Source organism: Pollachius pollachius, assembly GCF_949987615.1.
Source record: "Pollachius pollachius genome assembly, chromosome: 5".
Classification (NCBI taxonomy): domain Eukaryota; kingdom Metazoa; phylum Chordata; class Actinopteri; order Gadiformes; family Gadidae; genus Pollachius; species Pollachius pollachius.
Window position 1 is genome coordinate 19,399,058 of NC_136938.1, and position 15,828 is coordinate 19,414,885.

A 15,828-nucleotide genomic window follows, 5' to 3' on the forward strand; every position below is an offset into this window, starting at 1 on the left:
TAGACATACTTCATTTTAGACACATCCCAAAGGTTAGGCTCACTAAATCCAAAACATTCTTAAAACCATAAGGCGCACTGTATCTTCCTTTTGCCATGGAAAAACATGATCATAGCTTGTCTGGATCTTCTGTATCTTAAATAAGGTAATTAGATAAGATTACAAAACTGTTCACAGAAAAGAACTGTCTTCCAAATGCACGCATTGTGTGATCTTTGTTATAATTGTTATTGCGTTGTGTGTTGTTAGTGGATAGATGGTGTTTTTTTTTGTAAGATACGTGCACTTACTTAAACAAGGATAGAGAGTTTCCTGGGCTCAAGTATGAACCACCACATGAAACATGTTCAACACAGCGCCAGATAGGAGTAGACACAAACAGATACATCAGTCATCTGAGGGAGGTCAATCAGGGACAACTCAAATTGGGAGTTTTCCTGTTTTCCATTTGTTTGCAATTTTTTATCTTTTAAGTTTTGGGGGTTGAACTGTGTGTGAGGGGGGAGGTGTAAATCTTAAAATTCATTTTTCTCCCTGTTGACTATGGGAGCCCAAAATATGAATCACGCAGGCAAGTTGTTTATCAGCAAGGTGGCCAAAGACTGCTCCAACAACGGCTTAACTGAAACTGAGAATCGTTCCCTCATAAAAAAAAAGCCTTGAGGACTTCCCTTGACTTATTGCAGACAAGTCATTTGGTCTGATAGCTTTTCTATCCACTTTCTGTATATCTCTCTCTTTTTCTCTTGGCTCTTTCACACTCAGAGTGAAGTTCCTCTTCATTTCCTTTGGATAAAGTAATCCCAAACTGTAGATATGAAGCTTTTTCAGCACCGTTAATAGCATGCTGTGCACAGGATATTGAAATCAAATTAAGAAAAGTACGATTGTTAAGCGTTAGAACAACCATTTTTGAATATCATATCCACTGTGGTTCCTAGGCTTATGGTTTTAATGGAATTTCTTTGGACTCACTGCATCATGTTGGAGTAAAAAAGATGATGTGGCTTTAGAAAGTGTTCATGGTCAGTATTCAGAATCCATTCCAAGGATAATGTACCAATCCTGGGTGGCCTGGTTCTTCAAAACCTTCATAATGTTCTTGAAATTTCAACATACCACACATATATGACCTGACTTCTTGTTTCATAAAGGTCACCTCTTCTATCGCTTCCAGAGCAGGGAATATCTCCTACTATAACTACTACTACTACTATTACTACTACTACTATTACTGCTACTTCTTTTAATGATAACCTCATCCCTTAATCGCTGATGTGATGCTACTAATCAGTTGAGAAATAATTTACTAATGGTGTTCATGTTTACTAATGGTGTTCATGTTAACGTGGGGAATGGTGTTCACGTTAACTAAGGAATTCACTCATAGATTATTTAATAGGGTTAGGGTTAACCCTGACCCCATTAGTACGCTATATAATAATGCTTATCACTGTATTAACAAATGAGCACCCTTATTGTAAAGTGTTTCAGATCTAACAAACGTTTTACAACATCCATTCTACATCTACTTGTTTATCTGTGTGGTCATTCCAAATTATCTTGTGTGGCTGAATGGTGAAAAGAAAAAGGCTTCACTAAATGCAAAAAAATACTTCAAATCATATTATTAAAATGACTTAATAAGTCTTTTTTGCAGAACCTTATAGTGTTACTGATTAGAAGTATTCTGTTCTGGGTCAAACTTGTTCTTTAGAAGATATGGGGATACAAGTATCCACCATAACAATAAACTAACTAACTACATTGAGAAAAACGAATTCACCAATTTTTATCTTCCATCTACTTCAATCAAGATAAAAAAAGTTTTAAAAAAGTTTGGAAATCCGATGAACTCGAACCCTAAGAAAATGCTACAACTTTATACCACTGTTTCTCTGAGGAGAAAACTGACTGTGTTCCTTCTTTAAGATCTGCACTGCCTCGACCAAATAGCAACTGGGCGCTGTAGCTCATGTGTGCCCTGTTCCCCTAATGAGGATATGGCCCAACACAAATTATGAGGTTCACCTTGCCATTCACTTTAGGAGGGAGATGTTGGAATTGTAGAATTGTTGTAGGTTTAAGTGCCATAGCAATGTGCCAAATCCTATGGCGGAACAGCTCTTCTGCTTGACAATCAATTGTCTATCGTTCTATATGTTAATATGATGAGGATATAGACAAATGTTAGGTTGTCTAACTAATATTTTATTTTTCAATTCTGTGAAAAAGGGGAACCTATCTAATGCCTTTATCAAAACAATATGGTAACACAGTCATTCATTATTATTATTATTATTATACAAAGGACTTCTCAAAAAAAAAAAAAAAAAGTATTTACAAACTATGTCCATTAATGTACAAAACTGAATGCAATGCTACCATAGCACTTGACCCCGAGATAGCATACAATTATGTTAAAGGTATAAAAACAGAAAATGATCTTTGTTTAGAGGCGGGGCAATATGGTGTGCTTAATATCCAAGTTTTAAATTACATCTGCCTTGAAGTTAAGAGGAAAAGTCAGACAAAATTTGTCAGATTTAAAGATGTAATGATCATAATCCTCATATTAATGTTAAGAAAAGATCAATATGCTAAACTCAAAGAATTACAAAGATGTCTCTACTATAATGGTGGTTGCTCAACAATCCCAAATAGCAATATCTTTGAGCAGTTGCACAGTACATGCTGAGCTGTATTTTGACATGCTTTAAGCAACTGCACATTGCATGCATCACGTAATAGAGGTTTGGCCTGCAAAAACATTCATTTGTCTTTAGGAGGGGCCATAATTGAATTTCCCCAAATTATTATTTTTCCTTAAAACAGGTACTATCACACTAGAATACATCCTTGCACAAAATAAGGAAAATATATAAATTATAAATAACATTTCGAAATGCATTTAGTTTAACATTTAGAATCCAAAAGAAACTAAATGGGGATTAAGTCAGAGGAAATCTACATTGATAACAAAGAAACTGTTAATATATAGTATTCAATTCTTCAAACACAATATAAAATACATTCTGTACAAAATGATTAAATACAGTGTGATCAGTTTACATTCCTGTGTATTAAAACCAATTTATAAATGTAAGGATATTTAATAATTCCAATAAACATAATATTGTTACTCCCATTGTATTTAAATCAAATATAGAGGTTCACAGCACCAGCTGTTCAATAAATCTTGATTCAACATATCAATCTGCATTCGCAGATGTATCTATAAAAATATATGCATCTTTATTCTTGGCTTAAGAGAAAAGTCCATTAAAGGCTGAAAGTAATTAATTATACTGGTTATTATGTTTGAAAATACAAATCATCTGTAATGACTTGTTTTCCTACTCATCCAGACAGTGATGCTGCCATGATATTAATCCTGCTGGTCACTTTCTGTCCTGGGAGTGTTTGGTCTCTGCCCTCAAGAGTAGGAGCCTCACTCTCTCACCGCAAAGGTGCGGAAAGAGCCACCTTCTGTGTTGCTCTTACTGTAAAAGAAAAAAGGGACTTTCATGAATCAGTCTACAAACACATGTGCTTCCTGTATAGAAATTAAGCGCATGGCAATTGCTTCCTTAGAACTAGAAGACAATGATTCTATTTGCTCTAGCTATGCCGATCTACCAATCGTCATATCAAAGCAGCCTTTCCTGTAATCCTTCCAGGCATGAGCCATACAGAAGGACATCTACAGTGTATACAAATACATTGTGGAAGGTCTCAAATGTTTGCAAATTGTTGCCATTCTGCCGTTCTGGACCTTTCCAGCCGCCAATACCGACTCTTGTTAGCTTGATGACCTACTATTGGCAAATTAACAAAAAAGCCTTGAAATGCCTTCGTGCTAACTGATGTCAGCGATGAGGCTAGTGTATAGGTTTCAGATTCAAGGTAATTATCTCCCTAGAAAAACAATGTGTCGGTGGCCAACAGCTTTTCCATCCTCGCATAATTGGATAGGCTGTAATTACTGACAGTAAAAGCCTCCCCCCCCCCCTTCTCTCTACATCTGGGGCACATGCTGTGGTTTAAGCTTTCTATTGTCCTCCACATGAGTGATCTTAGCAAAGGAGTTTTTGTATTGGATTGTTACTCGAGCTAGGATCATTTTGAACAATCAGCCTTTTTCACACTCCATTGAAATACAGTGGTTGATGTTAGAACAGCTCCTGTGTGTGGCCCGTCCACAGAGCTCCACCACACCATTTCTCCACCGGCTATACGTGCCAATGGATGCGGACACAAAGGCCTTCATGGCTAAGGTCTAGCCAACCACAGTGTTGAGCATGATTTAAGAGAGGAGGTGACCGGGTGATAAGAGGAATGGATATGGGTGATCACATAGAAAACCATGTACTTTGGCTGCCTTTGTCAATATAACTTTAAAAAATGCCTGTATGACTATTTCTTCATTTTGTAGGTCATTTCACATCCCACTTTCTACTCAGACTGGGCCAAGAGTAACATCTCATTGCTCTAGAGGCCATCTCTTTAATATTTTCTGGGAAATAATGCAGAACGACTTCTATGACCAAATTCATGTCCTAGTCCTTTTAGGATGTCTCATAGCGATAGTTCTGTATCAGGGTTACCTTTCGGACTGAACACCATTTTTCAGGACCCCAACGTAGTTCTTTCTCCTCACTAGTGGCAGGACATCTACATAACCACCTTCTGCTTTCATCGTCCCTGCATGGATAGCAGCTTTGCATATACTGGAGCTCTGTGGGAGTAAAAATACATAATAAATGTTATCCCAAATAGCAATATTTGGGATACATGCAGAAATATATAGTAAGTAGTTGTAACATATGATTACATAAGTGTTGATGCCCATGTGGCCCACACCAGCAGCAAAAACAAAGAAGAGACAGACACACACACACACACACATACACACACACACACACACACACACACACACACACACACTCCTGCAGGCTTATGATTGTGTGAACACAGATTGAACTGCCCCTGCTGACCTGTCATAGCATCTCTGAAATGTGACAAGCATTAAGGGCATGAAGAACTGAGGAACCACATCTGATCGCTTCATTAATCCTCTCCTCTGTATGCGTATGCGTATGTGTCCAATGTAATTAAATCCACACAATTTTGTTTAAATCATTAATTAAAAAAAGATGTAGAACTGAGACCAAAAAAAACGCTGAGGTTGAGCGAGTGAGATTCTCATAGCAAGCAGCCCTCAGTTTGCCGTCCTCTCGAGTCTCATGTCAAGGCTAAGCTAGTAGTAGTGTACAGAGATTGCAGTTGGCGACACATTGTTGGCATCATACTACCCCTCACCATTCTTGTCAAGTGCTGGGCTATCCAAAGTAAATAGTGCCCCCAAAAAACTCTCACCGGGACAAAGTACCTCTCACATAAATCATGTCATGGAGATAGAACTAATGCTAGATGCTAGAACTAATCTCTGGTTCCGACTTGCTACTTACATCACTGTAGATGGTGTTCCCAATAACAGGTGACCAGTAAGATGGCTGGACCTTGCAGTTTGTTGGACAGAAGACTCTAAAAGTAAAACATTGCAATTCAGGGTATATTGTTTTGGTGACCATGGGATATTTTCAACCACCATCTCAACCATCATCTCAATATATTACGACTAAATATGTGTGTGGCTGCAGATATGAAAGACTTGTGGTGCAGTATCTTACTATATTCTTCAAAATCACCTTACCTTGGACAGCTGGATGAGGACTTTTTGAAGGGACAGATTTCGGCCACTGTCGTATAACAGTCGACAGACATTTCTAAGGATGAAGGCCAAGTAGTAAAGACATGTGATGCAATGTAAAATCCATATTAGATACTGCTCTGGTTTTCTGCTGAGAAGAGAAAAGCCTTGCTTACCTTCCACTTTAGCAACCGAAAACGCATTGCTAGGTTGATATTTGCTGTAGAAGAAAACCACAATGGTAAAACTGAGAAATATACTGTCTTAGAAAAATGATATTCAAATAAACACATATTATTACTCATTCATTATTGCATTTCAAGTCCCAGATATAATCTGGTCATATATATAATTGCTCAAGGATGTAAGTGCGATCATAGCTCTCTTGGTATTTAACTTGCAGCAATGCAGCGATGTTTACCTGAGGGATTCAATGCGGTTTTTAGTGGCCTTGACAAAGAAGGGAAACTTGTCCATTCTGGTAACATCCACCAAACCCCCAGTGTTATCAATGGCACCATAATGGATGGCAGCGCGGCAAATACTTGATAGCTGCGATACATACAGGGAATACTTGCATTAGGGTCATTTCCTATCCATGTTTGTGCAGTGCAGAAATATGAGATTCAAAGTGGCAGACTTACCACATCGTAAAAAAGAGTACCCCAAATATTTCCTTTCTTATTCAAACAGTTTGCAGGACATTTGAATCTGCAGATTAAGAAAGAAATGCGTTTAAGTCATGACATTGGATTGGAACTAGAACATAAAGAAAGTAATACAAGCTTCAACTCAGGTAACGTAAGAAATACTGACCTGTTGCAAGATGCTCCTTTGCACTTATCCCGCAATCTGGTTTCACACTTAATGACTTGAGCTGAAGAGCAAACAAATTATCCAAATTAAAATTGAAAGAAACGTGAAAAAATCGAAAAGGTTGTTAAGAGATGAAATATGTGCAGAATCATTAAGCCCTAGATAGATTGCTACCAAGGTAAGTGTTAGTCTTAGGGCCGGAAGCCCTGCCAATGGGTCTCTTCGGGGCGGCTGGCTTGGGTTTAGGAGATGGCTTTGTGGTGGGACGTGGGAGCAAAGGACGCTGAGACTTCTCCACCTCGTTCATATCCTCAGACTCTGTGCGAGTGTGTGTGTCTGAAAAAAGTGGGAAAATAATTTCTATAGTTTTCAAGAAGGTCCTTCGGATCATAAATCCTATTTACTAATCCGAGTTTGGCTCACCTTTGAGGCACAAGTTGTTCTTGCAGCCTCCTCCATAGCTGGGGGGGCATTGGGAGCAAGGACGCCCGTGCTGGTATGGCGCCTCACCTATCCAGTTGCCTCTGGAGATGGACATAACATTGAAGTGGATGGAAACTAATCCTCATTCAAGTGTCCATGCCTGCACCCCTGCTCACGTAATTATTCCATTACCTTTTGCACATGATCTACACCAAATACTCATTAGTCCCAAAGACTCATAAAAACACTCCCTGTTCCCTTTTGAACTGGCAGGTCAGCTTATATTTTTCTTTCCCTTCCCGTCATTATTTCTCTATTCTTACTTTCTACAGGAGGTTTAATGACCTCAATATGTCAAACACACTTTTCAGGCAAATCCTCAGGCGGGGTCACGCTGGCTCTGCTTCTGCCTGCTAGTGCTCTATTCACCGCATGCTGTGAGATAAACGGCTGCATAGGTCCATCGTGTTTGTAGTAGAGAGCAGGTTCACAAGGCTGGAGAGTACATAGATGTTGAGAACATAACGGTGGAATGTGAGAGAGAGAGAGAGAGAGACAGAGAGAGAGAGAGAGAGAGAGAGAGAGAGAGAGAGAGAGAGAGAGAGAGAGAGAGAGAGAGTATGAAGCTTACTTGGGGGAGTAGTTGCAAACAAGGTAAACAGAATTCTCCCATACTTCTCCCCACACTTCCATCCTCGGACACGTGTGCACAGCGCACCCAACTCGGGTAGTGGTCGCCCAGACCAGCTGATGAAGGGGAAGAACGCAAATTTCCTGTGTTAGAGGAAGTTATCTTTGGATGGTTATGAAGGTGGTTATGCACGACTGACAAGACTGTGGCATATTAATGGGGCTCTAAGGTCAGAGACATGTGTCTTCTCACTTACCTCATCCCAGTGAGCGATGCGCATCATACAGTTTGTTTTTCTTGTTTTTCATTTTCCATACACAGTTTTTTGTTTTAGGATCGGAAATGAGGCCGAAAATTGTTCGCCATCCATCCTCTGCATAACTTTACCAGGAACAGCAAATGACCAGACAATGACGTCTGTAATGATGTCTGTATTTTTAAAAGAAGTGTCCACAGGGACATACTATCTGCGGGTGGGACCGGTTGGACCACTGTGTTTAAGCCATTCCCCCTCAAATGAAGGACAGGCGGAGAATGAGGATCCTGCAATGTGGCAATGAACCCTGCCGCGTCTCTCTGGGGGAAAATAGGTCAAGCAGCGAGGAGGCTTGTGTGTCTGGGAATGGCTCCCAGATGCCAGTGATTGGGCTTTTTTTTAAAGCGCAGCCAGGAGCGGGAGCTGAGTTTATTTAGAAAAATACAAATAGTAAGTAAAACCTGAGTATTAGCCGGTCTGGTCGATTCCCTTTCCTCCGCTTGCCTGCTACCATGGTCCTCTGCTTTCTACTGTTTAAGTACCTGATGCAAGGTCAACAGAGTTCATGAGGCTAATGGGGCTTTATAACACTGCATCTTTTACCTGTGTGTAATGGGTGCACATGGGCCCTGAGCAGCGTTCTGGACACCAGGGGTTGCATTCCTGGGCATAAGGATAGGTGTAGTCTTTCACCTCGTCATACCAGGCTTGGACATGGTAGGCTGGCGAGCGGTACCTGCAAGTTGGGTGCCACAGAAAGGCATGTTTAAGTGAATGGATACACACATGTGTATGCATACACAGACACACACCCACACACACAGATAAATACACATGCACACGCACACACACACATACAAACGAAAAATGCAAGCTCTGATGCAGATGCACACATCCATCCATTTAAACACACACGCACACACACACTCAGTCAAATGTCATTGCATCGTGCCAGCAGGGGCCAAGGGAAATATACTGGCAGTGGTATTTTGGCTGAGCATTCAATGCAGTACAGCAGCCTAGCTAGCTCTCTAGCTTCCCCCTTCTCTCAAGACTCAAATAATCAGCCTGGATTTGACCTGACATACAGAACTACAACTTGTTCCTGTCCATAGTACGGCAAATCAGACCCGGCTGAAAAAACACAAGGAAAAACTAAACATAGCTACACAGCCAGGCAAATCAAAGCCAGTCCCTGTTGTAAACATCTCTTTTTACGGTATTGAAAAGTGCCAACTGCGTAAATGGCCAGTGGAAGAACAGGGGAGGGAAAATGCTTTGTAGTAAGTTTTGCTGCTGTAAAAAAGGAGATAGACAGACCAAGAGCGAGCGAGTGAGAGAGAGAGAGAGAGAGAGAGAGAGAGAGAGAGAGAGAGAGAGAGAGAGAGAGAGAGAAAGAGAGAGAGAGAGAGAGAGAGAGAGAAATAGAGAGAGAGCAGGAGAGAGAGAGAAAGAAAGAGAGTGGGAGAGAGATAGAGAGAGAGGGAGAGGGAGATAGAGAGAAAGAGAGGAAGAGAGTGAGGGGGCGGCAAAGAAAGCAGGTTTTCCTCTGCTGGATATCATCTGAAGTAACAAGAAGCAACTCTGCACAGTCCACTCAGGAAAGTGCAATTTACAGCAGCTACCCCATGCTGTGCCCGCCCTCGAGAAAGACACCACCCTAAACACCCACACTAACATGGAACAAAGTCAAGCGCACACACACTGTACTGGTGTAGCAAGCAACGGCTCATTCACACATACCACAGAGTTTATGACTCAGCATGGAACAACATATTGCTCCAAGAAAACCATGTTGAGTTGGCCGTTTGTGTGTGTGTGTGTGTGTGTGTGTGTGTGTGTGTGTGCGCGCGCTCGTGTGTGTGTGTGTGTGGTTGGGCGCGTGTGTGTGTTTGTATGTGTGTGTGTGTGTGTGTGTGTGTGTGTGTGTGTGTGTGTGTGTGTGTGTGTGTGTGTGTGTGTGTGTGTGTGTGTGTGTATGCGGATGCTAAAGATGCGTACCTGCCCATATGAACGGCTAGATTCTGCCCAATAGACATGAGCAGGTCCTGGGGTCCATGGTCCCACTGACACACACCAGCCCAGTGAGTGGCTGAGCTTTCCAAATCATCGTCCCAAACCTGGGATGGGGAGGAGACAAGGGGAAGAGGACATAGAAGGGGTACAAGTTACTTTGCCTGCATGATAAGACAAGGACGAGCCGATGAGCCACCGGCATCCACTGCAAACGTATTACGCAACATGACTGCATTGGAAGATAGGGAGTCAGGATGAGAGGGATTAGCCATGAGAGAGGCTCCCTTTTAGTGGGGCCCGACTTCTCCCAGTACATTTCCACCGTGGTGGTCTCTGACCCGGACCCGCAAATACAAACAAAGTGTGACACAAAACAGCACTATGGGCCGACGTTGATTTAGTTTTCACCTCGGAAAAGCTTGGAAACCCACCGTGTAGAGGGAAAACGTCCAAGCCTTTCCTATCCCAGACGACATACAGACCCCCATTGTCCCCCACTTTACCTCGTTGCTTGAGACCTATAGTTGTTTTTCCATATCTCTATTCACCCTCATGTCATACTCCATACTTTACTGGATTACATTGATGCTATAATTTTCCTTTGAATGCTTCTGCTGGTATCCTATGCTCAACCTCTCATTAAATCCCCTCCCAACCTGCTTTCCAATGTAAAGGTTAGGGTTGAGTCAACGTTAATTTCCGTCCAAAAAAAAAGCAAGGCCTGGAATGCTAGTGACAACCCGCCATCCATGATCATCTTTTCCAGCAGAGGAGAAGGCTTCTTTTATTCCCCCATCGCTCTTTGTTTAGGTTACGCATCAATCACTGCTCTAAGCATGCAATATCAAAACAAAACCTCTCTATAGCAGAGTCACGCAAGAAGTCAAAGTAGAGCACAGCAAAAGGAACACGCAGCTGTGCTTAGGCAGACCCACATTCATCTTCTCTCAACCCCGAACATTGTCAATCGGGTCCAATGTTTCAAGGCAAACGGAAAAGACGCTTTTATTTTGAAAGGAACCAGATCTCACCATGTACTCCATGTTGGAGGCGGTGGGGTAGACTACTCCCCTCAGCCTGTTGTGCATCTGGAGGATCTCCTCTCGGTCAGACCAGCGGATGGAACGGCGGGCCCGGCCTCCACCTCCGCCGGTGCTGTTCTGGTCCGTCTCCCCCTCCTGGTAGCGTCTGAGAAGCTGCCGGAGCTCCGGGGACTCAGGCAGGAAGTGGCAGGCGCTTGGCCCCCCGGCCCACAGCACCAGGCCCAGGAGGGAGACCAGAGTCTGGAGGCTGGTCATGGTTGGTCCTCTGGCCCTCTGCTTTGGCGGTTAGGCTGGGGGTGTCTGAGGGCGGTGGTACAGAGCGTTGGTGGGGGTGTGTGGACGATGGCTTTTTGTGTCTTTCCTCACCTGCAAGGGAGGGAAAAAAAACGCTGCGTGAGTCTTCCCCGGCTGCGAGCACGGCGAGGTAGGGGCACAGTCTCAATTAAAAGTCAACGCAGACATGCACACAAAGCCTCATGCCCAAACTTAAATATCAGGCAAGAGAATGTTGACGTGCACACCTCGATAAACCAAAAACAATCCAACAATGTTTCACATTAATTTGAAGAAGAAGAATTATTTGTTTACAACAAATTCTTCCGAAGTATTTAAGTACACCTGCTATATCAAGAACGGATATGCAAATGAACATTTTGCACAAAAAAACGAAAGAGCATCACCACCATAATCATCAAGACCATAAAAGAACAACCTATCAGAGGTCATACCAATTGGGCACGCCAACCATTCATTATGTTGGTCACTTCTACTTGCGTAAAAAAAATAAGAATTTTAAAGCAAATAATTGACAATGCTATGTTTCCAGAGATTACTATCAAATCTGCAACTACAGCAGATGTCAGCGTGGGTAAACAAATACAATGGAGAGAGAGAGAGAGAGAGAGAGAGAGAGAGAGAGAGGGGAAATTAGAAGATCTTGTCAATACAAGAGAGGATAGAATAGGCTCCTTAAATCCCCCCTTCACCTCTTTCCCTCTGGCTGGGGAAGGGAGTCTGAGGTCTGGCGCGGAGGTCTATGTCAATACCCTGTGCCAGCCCCCGGCTCCAGGGCACTGAGAGTCTGCCAGCAATCCATGCACCACACCCTGCACTCCGCAGCCGATTTTCACACTTCAACTCAAACACCTTTTCTTTTTGGCCCTTCTCATTGCTTTCATACATTTGATACCATCGTAAAAAATAGGCCTATGGCAGGAGATATATTTTAAATATGCAAATTGTACAAAAACGAATGCACTGAAGTAACCTGCTGATATTATAATATTGTTACTGGCAATAGAGCAGCAATTGCTCAAACAGAGCAGAAATAATTTCAAAACAGCAGATACAACCCAAGTGTATGTTACTTGTAGCCATTTATAGCTCAACAAACGTGATCCAATGGATGATTATCAAACTAGACGTACAAAAAAGAAAAAACAAGAACAACTTCCTTACCAATGCGATAGTCTCTTTAGTATGCAATCCAGGGTTAGCGATAGTGTATTTCCCCCTGCCCTACAGTGCTGTTCCCCCCTGGCAGAGCTGGCCGGTGTAGGGATGGTATGCTGCTGTTTGGCGATGGTCCTATAGAGTGGAAGAACTTCTGACTTCGACTTGTCTCAAAAGTGCCTTATATAGAGAAGGAGACCCCTTTCGGAAGGAAAAAAAAAACGCTCTAGCCTCTCACTCCCTTGCCTTCTATCCTCCCTAAAGTAGGCTATGTTCTTGGCAAACAGCGTAGGCTCTACAATGCACTGGCGAGCAGCCTTCAGAGAAAAAACTAAGAATGGAGATCAGTCGCACTTACGGTCTTTGAAGTCTAGTCGGCATCTTGCTCTAGTCCTATTCATATAGTACTATGAGTATTATGATGCGGATAAATATAGTGGTGGAGGCCAATATATATAAAACGGGCACAGTGTCAGTCCGGCTTTGGCATCATGTTTTTACGATGACAAAAAACATCAAAAGTTAAGTTAAGTTAAATTACGTCGGTATTAGACAGCATATTTACAGACTAAAATATACTTTGAACTGTAGATTAGAAGGAAAAGCTTAAATACATTTTAAATTGTAGCCCTAATATAATTGTTTCGCATGTAAGATACAGTATACAGTTTTTTTTATTTGATATGGTTAACTTAAGGTATTGGGTTGGAAATGGAATGTGCTTCATCAAATATTCATTCATTAGTATCGAGTAACGCATGAAAAATTAGGGACCTGAAACGACGGTCCTAGGACTGCGGTCCTGAAACGGCAGCCTCCGGTATTGCAGGAACATACTACTCTGCTGATGGTGGGATAACCACCGCTCAGGTTATGGACAAGAAGCCCTTGGATATTATCTTGTTATACTTCGTGTATCCAGAGGAGGGTGCCGGTTTTCTATCTATAATAATATTTTTGGCATCAGACCAGGATAACTTTAAATTACCCTGTTGAACATCCTAATTTAATACATAGGCCTTATATGAAACCACATAGGGAGTGTTAGTTTACATGGTCAGAGGACAACCAGATTGATGAAAGGGTTTTGGGTTGTTTTGATCAGAATTATCCTGCCCTCCCTAATCAGGGGTCCCCCCTTTGGATTTGTTTAATCAGGACAAGCAATGCAAAGGTCGAGTTGATACAACACATAACAGCAACAGCGCACTTGTTTTCAGTGTGGTCGAACAACAGCACTAATAAGAACAACAAAACCTATCATACCACTATATAAATAAAATCTCAACAATGCTTAGAAAGATACAATTTATAAAAGATGCTATTAAGGCATAAAAGCCCTTTAATTATAGGCCTATCTTTGTCAATAAATAAATAATACTTAGTAATCTAAAACATAATTACCCTTAAGCTTTTAAGTTATGTTGTTCATGCCATTATATTCGGAACTACATTTCAACTGACATCTGGAAGGCTTGGCTTTAAAAGCGGTGTGGGTGAATTGCTTGAATTCTAAATGTTACCTTTGTAAGCATTGAAATAAATGTTTTAGAATTGTATTTTTTTTTTTTTTTTACAAAAGTAGGTTTATTGCAGCCTGGTTGTAGAAGCAACAGGTGGTTCAACGTACAGCGTAAACACACACACCCACACACAAACACACATACACAATGGAATTTATATTTGGAGCCAGGACAATCCCTGAAGATTGCGATTTGGTAACATGTTGAATGACAGGCTGCTTGAATTATGGAGTAAATACCTGGGTTTCATACATCAAGGCTGTTGTCAAGATTAAATGATTGAGTCAACTAACAGCAGAATGAATACGCATTGAAACTAGCTACAGCTCATGAAAACCCCAAAACACAAAGCTTTTTTAATTGTATACCAAGTTATTCCTTCCTCAATCATTCATCCCCGCAATAATTACCCACTGTATACCTAAACCTTGCTGCTTGTGGCCTTCTGTGGCCTCCAATTACATACAGTCAGTCTCGTATAGTGGAATGTAAGGTTTATAGGTTATGAGCCAGGGTAAATAGCAATGAACATCAGAAATCTAGGCAGCTTGAATACAGAACCCATTTATACAAGGTTAAGAGCAGCAGACCATGTTCTGTGATACTATGGGTGAGATGGTTACTCTTGATATGTAGAGATCTCTTAATCTTGGCTTTCTGTTGTACACATATTTAAAATAAGGATATGTGTAGGATATAATCAAAACCACTTTAGGATGACAACCTCTGCACAGGAATACATAAAGACACATTTAAATGGCAATTCAATTCATTTTGATGCTGTCGTTCTAAGCAAGGCTCACAACCACAAGAATATAGTCATTACAAATTGCTTGGTTTTTCGCTGACTTTATAGGAGGAGACCAGTCTTCTTCGTGGTAAGAACAAACCACTCAAAGCTTTAAAAAAGCAAGCCAGAGCCAAAGCAACTATAAACGTCAAATTCTTGAGTGGTTGAAAGAGGCACCTCTGAGTATAGGTGGTCTATCAGTGGGTGTACAAGGTTGTAATTTATCTTCCATGCTGTTGGCTTTATTCACAGGCCAGATTGTAGTTGTGTTTTAATACTTAAAAAAAAGTCTTCAATCAGAATAGTCGGGTTTGCAAGTGAAATACTGCTTTTCCTACAGTTGGCCACATGTGTAGTTTAGTAGGAATTACAAGGAAGGAAAACCCTTAGTTGGCAGATTTTTTAGGAAGTGGCATGCTTCCTGTTTACCCTTTAACAGGGCACGAGAAGCCGTGCTAGGGAATGCTAGTTAAAACGATTCAACCAACCAAGTTACTTTGAAAGCCAGGTAGAAGATACAAATGATAAGGGGTTGACACATATTTGGGTACTTGCTACAAATGCAAATAAACACAACCTTTAAGGATCTTTTCATTTTTTATCCTTTATTTAATCATTTGTTTTGGTTAATTGTGCACATTATCCCGTAGGCCAGTCCAAGGTGTAGAAACTGCAGATATATTAGAAAGCCAAGTAATCCTCTGTCTGCTGTTAGCAAACTGCGTTCTGCACAACCCTTTAATTGAACAAACAAAAATAGAATGCTAAATGCTTAAGTTTAATGGACAGTATAGGTTTTGATTCGCAGGTCAATATCTTAAATCGTGGCAAAGTGTTAGGAGAACACATTGAAAATGACGACATCATTGAAGCCTTTTACCAGAACGTTACATGAACAATCATCAGAGTGTGATAAAATGTTTACAAGTCAGACTGGTTAGGTGTGTATTTTATTTTTTTTTACAGTTTCACCTCCCAAACAACCTCAAATGGGAAAAGAAATGTCACAATGGGTACATTAAAGATGGTTACAAATCCATCAGCAATCAATAAACAAAAAACTTTCCTGTAAGGAATGAAGCAGACGCATGTTACGTTTTGTTAAGTTGTGTGACAATAGAACTTGGAGGTTAAATGTTCTTAATATTCCATGGAAGGCAGCAGG

At 41.2% G+C, this 15,828-nt stretch overlaps 1 protein-coding gene across 1 annotated transcript; it reads right to left on the reverse strand.

Annotated features, from left to right (window-relative positions):
* Nucleotides 1–2,414: 2,414 nt before the first annotated feature.
* crispld2 (cysteine-rich secretory protein LCCL domain containing 2) lies at nucleotides 2,415–12,479 on the reverse strand. Its single transcript, XM_079736297.1, has 15 exons — nucleotides 12,357–12,479; nucleotides 10,887–11,264; nucleotides 9,841–9,959; nucleotides 8,443–8,575; nucleotides 7,584–7,699; nucleotides 6,953–7,053; nucleotides 6,704–6,865; nucleotides 6,530–6,590; nucleotides 6,358–6,424; nucleotides 6,135–6,265; nucleotides 5,890–5,933; nucleotides 5,717–5,789; nucleotides 5,472–5,547; nucleotides 4,608–4,738; nucleotides 2,415–3,503 (listed from the first exon to the last, which is right to left on the reverse strand). The coding sequence occupies exons 2-15, from the start codon at nucleotides 11,151–11,153 to the stop codon at nucleotides 3,452–3,454; spliced, it is 1,533 nt and encodes a 510-aa protein (XP_079592423.1). The 5' UTR covers nucleotides 11,154–11,264; nucleotides 12,357–12,479; the 3' UTR covers nucleotides 2,415–3,451.
* Nucleotides 12,480–15,828: the final 3,349 nt, after the last annotated feature.

Excerpts from the sequence above, each read along its gene's own strand:
- crispld2 (XM_079736297.1), bottom strand. The coding sequence starts at position 11,153 with ATGACCAGCCTCCAGACTCTGGTCTCCCTCCTGGGCCTGGTGCTGTGG. Across the intron at positions 9,960-10,886 it reads CCTCCAACATGGAGTACATG|GTTTGGGACGATGATTTGGA; the intron begins GTGAGATCTGGT and ends TCCCCATCCCAG. Across the intron at positions 7,054-7,583 it reads GTTTGCAACTACTCCCCCAA|AGGCAACTGGATAGGTGAGG; the intron begins GTAAGCTTCATA and ends GTCCATCTCCAG.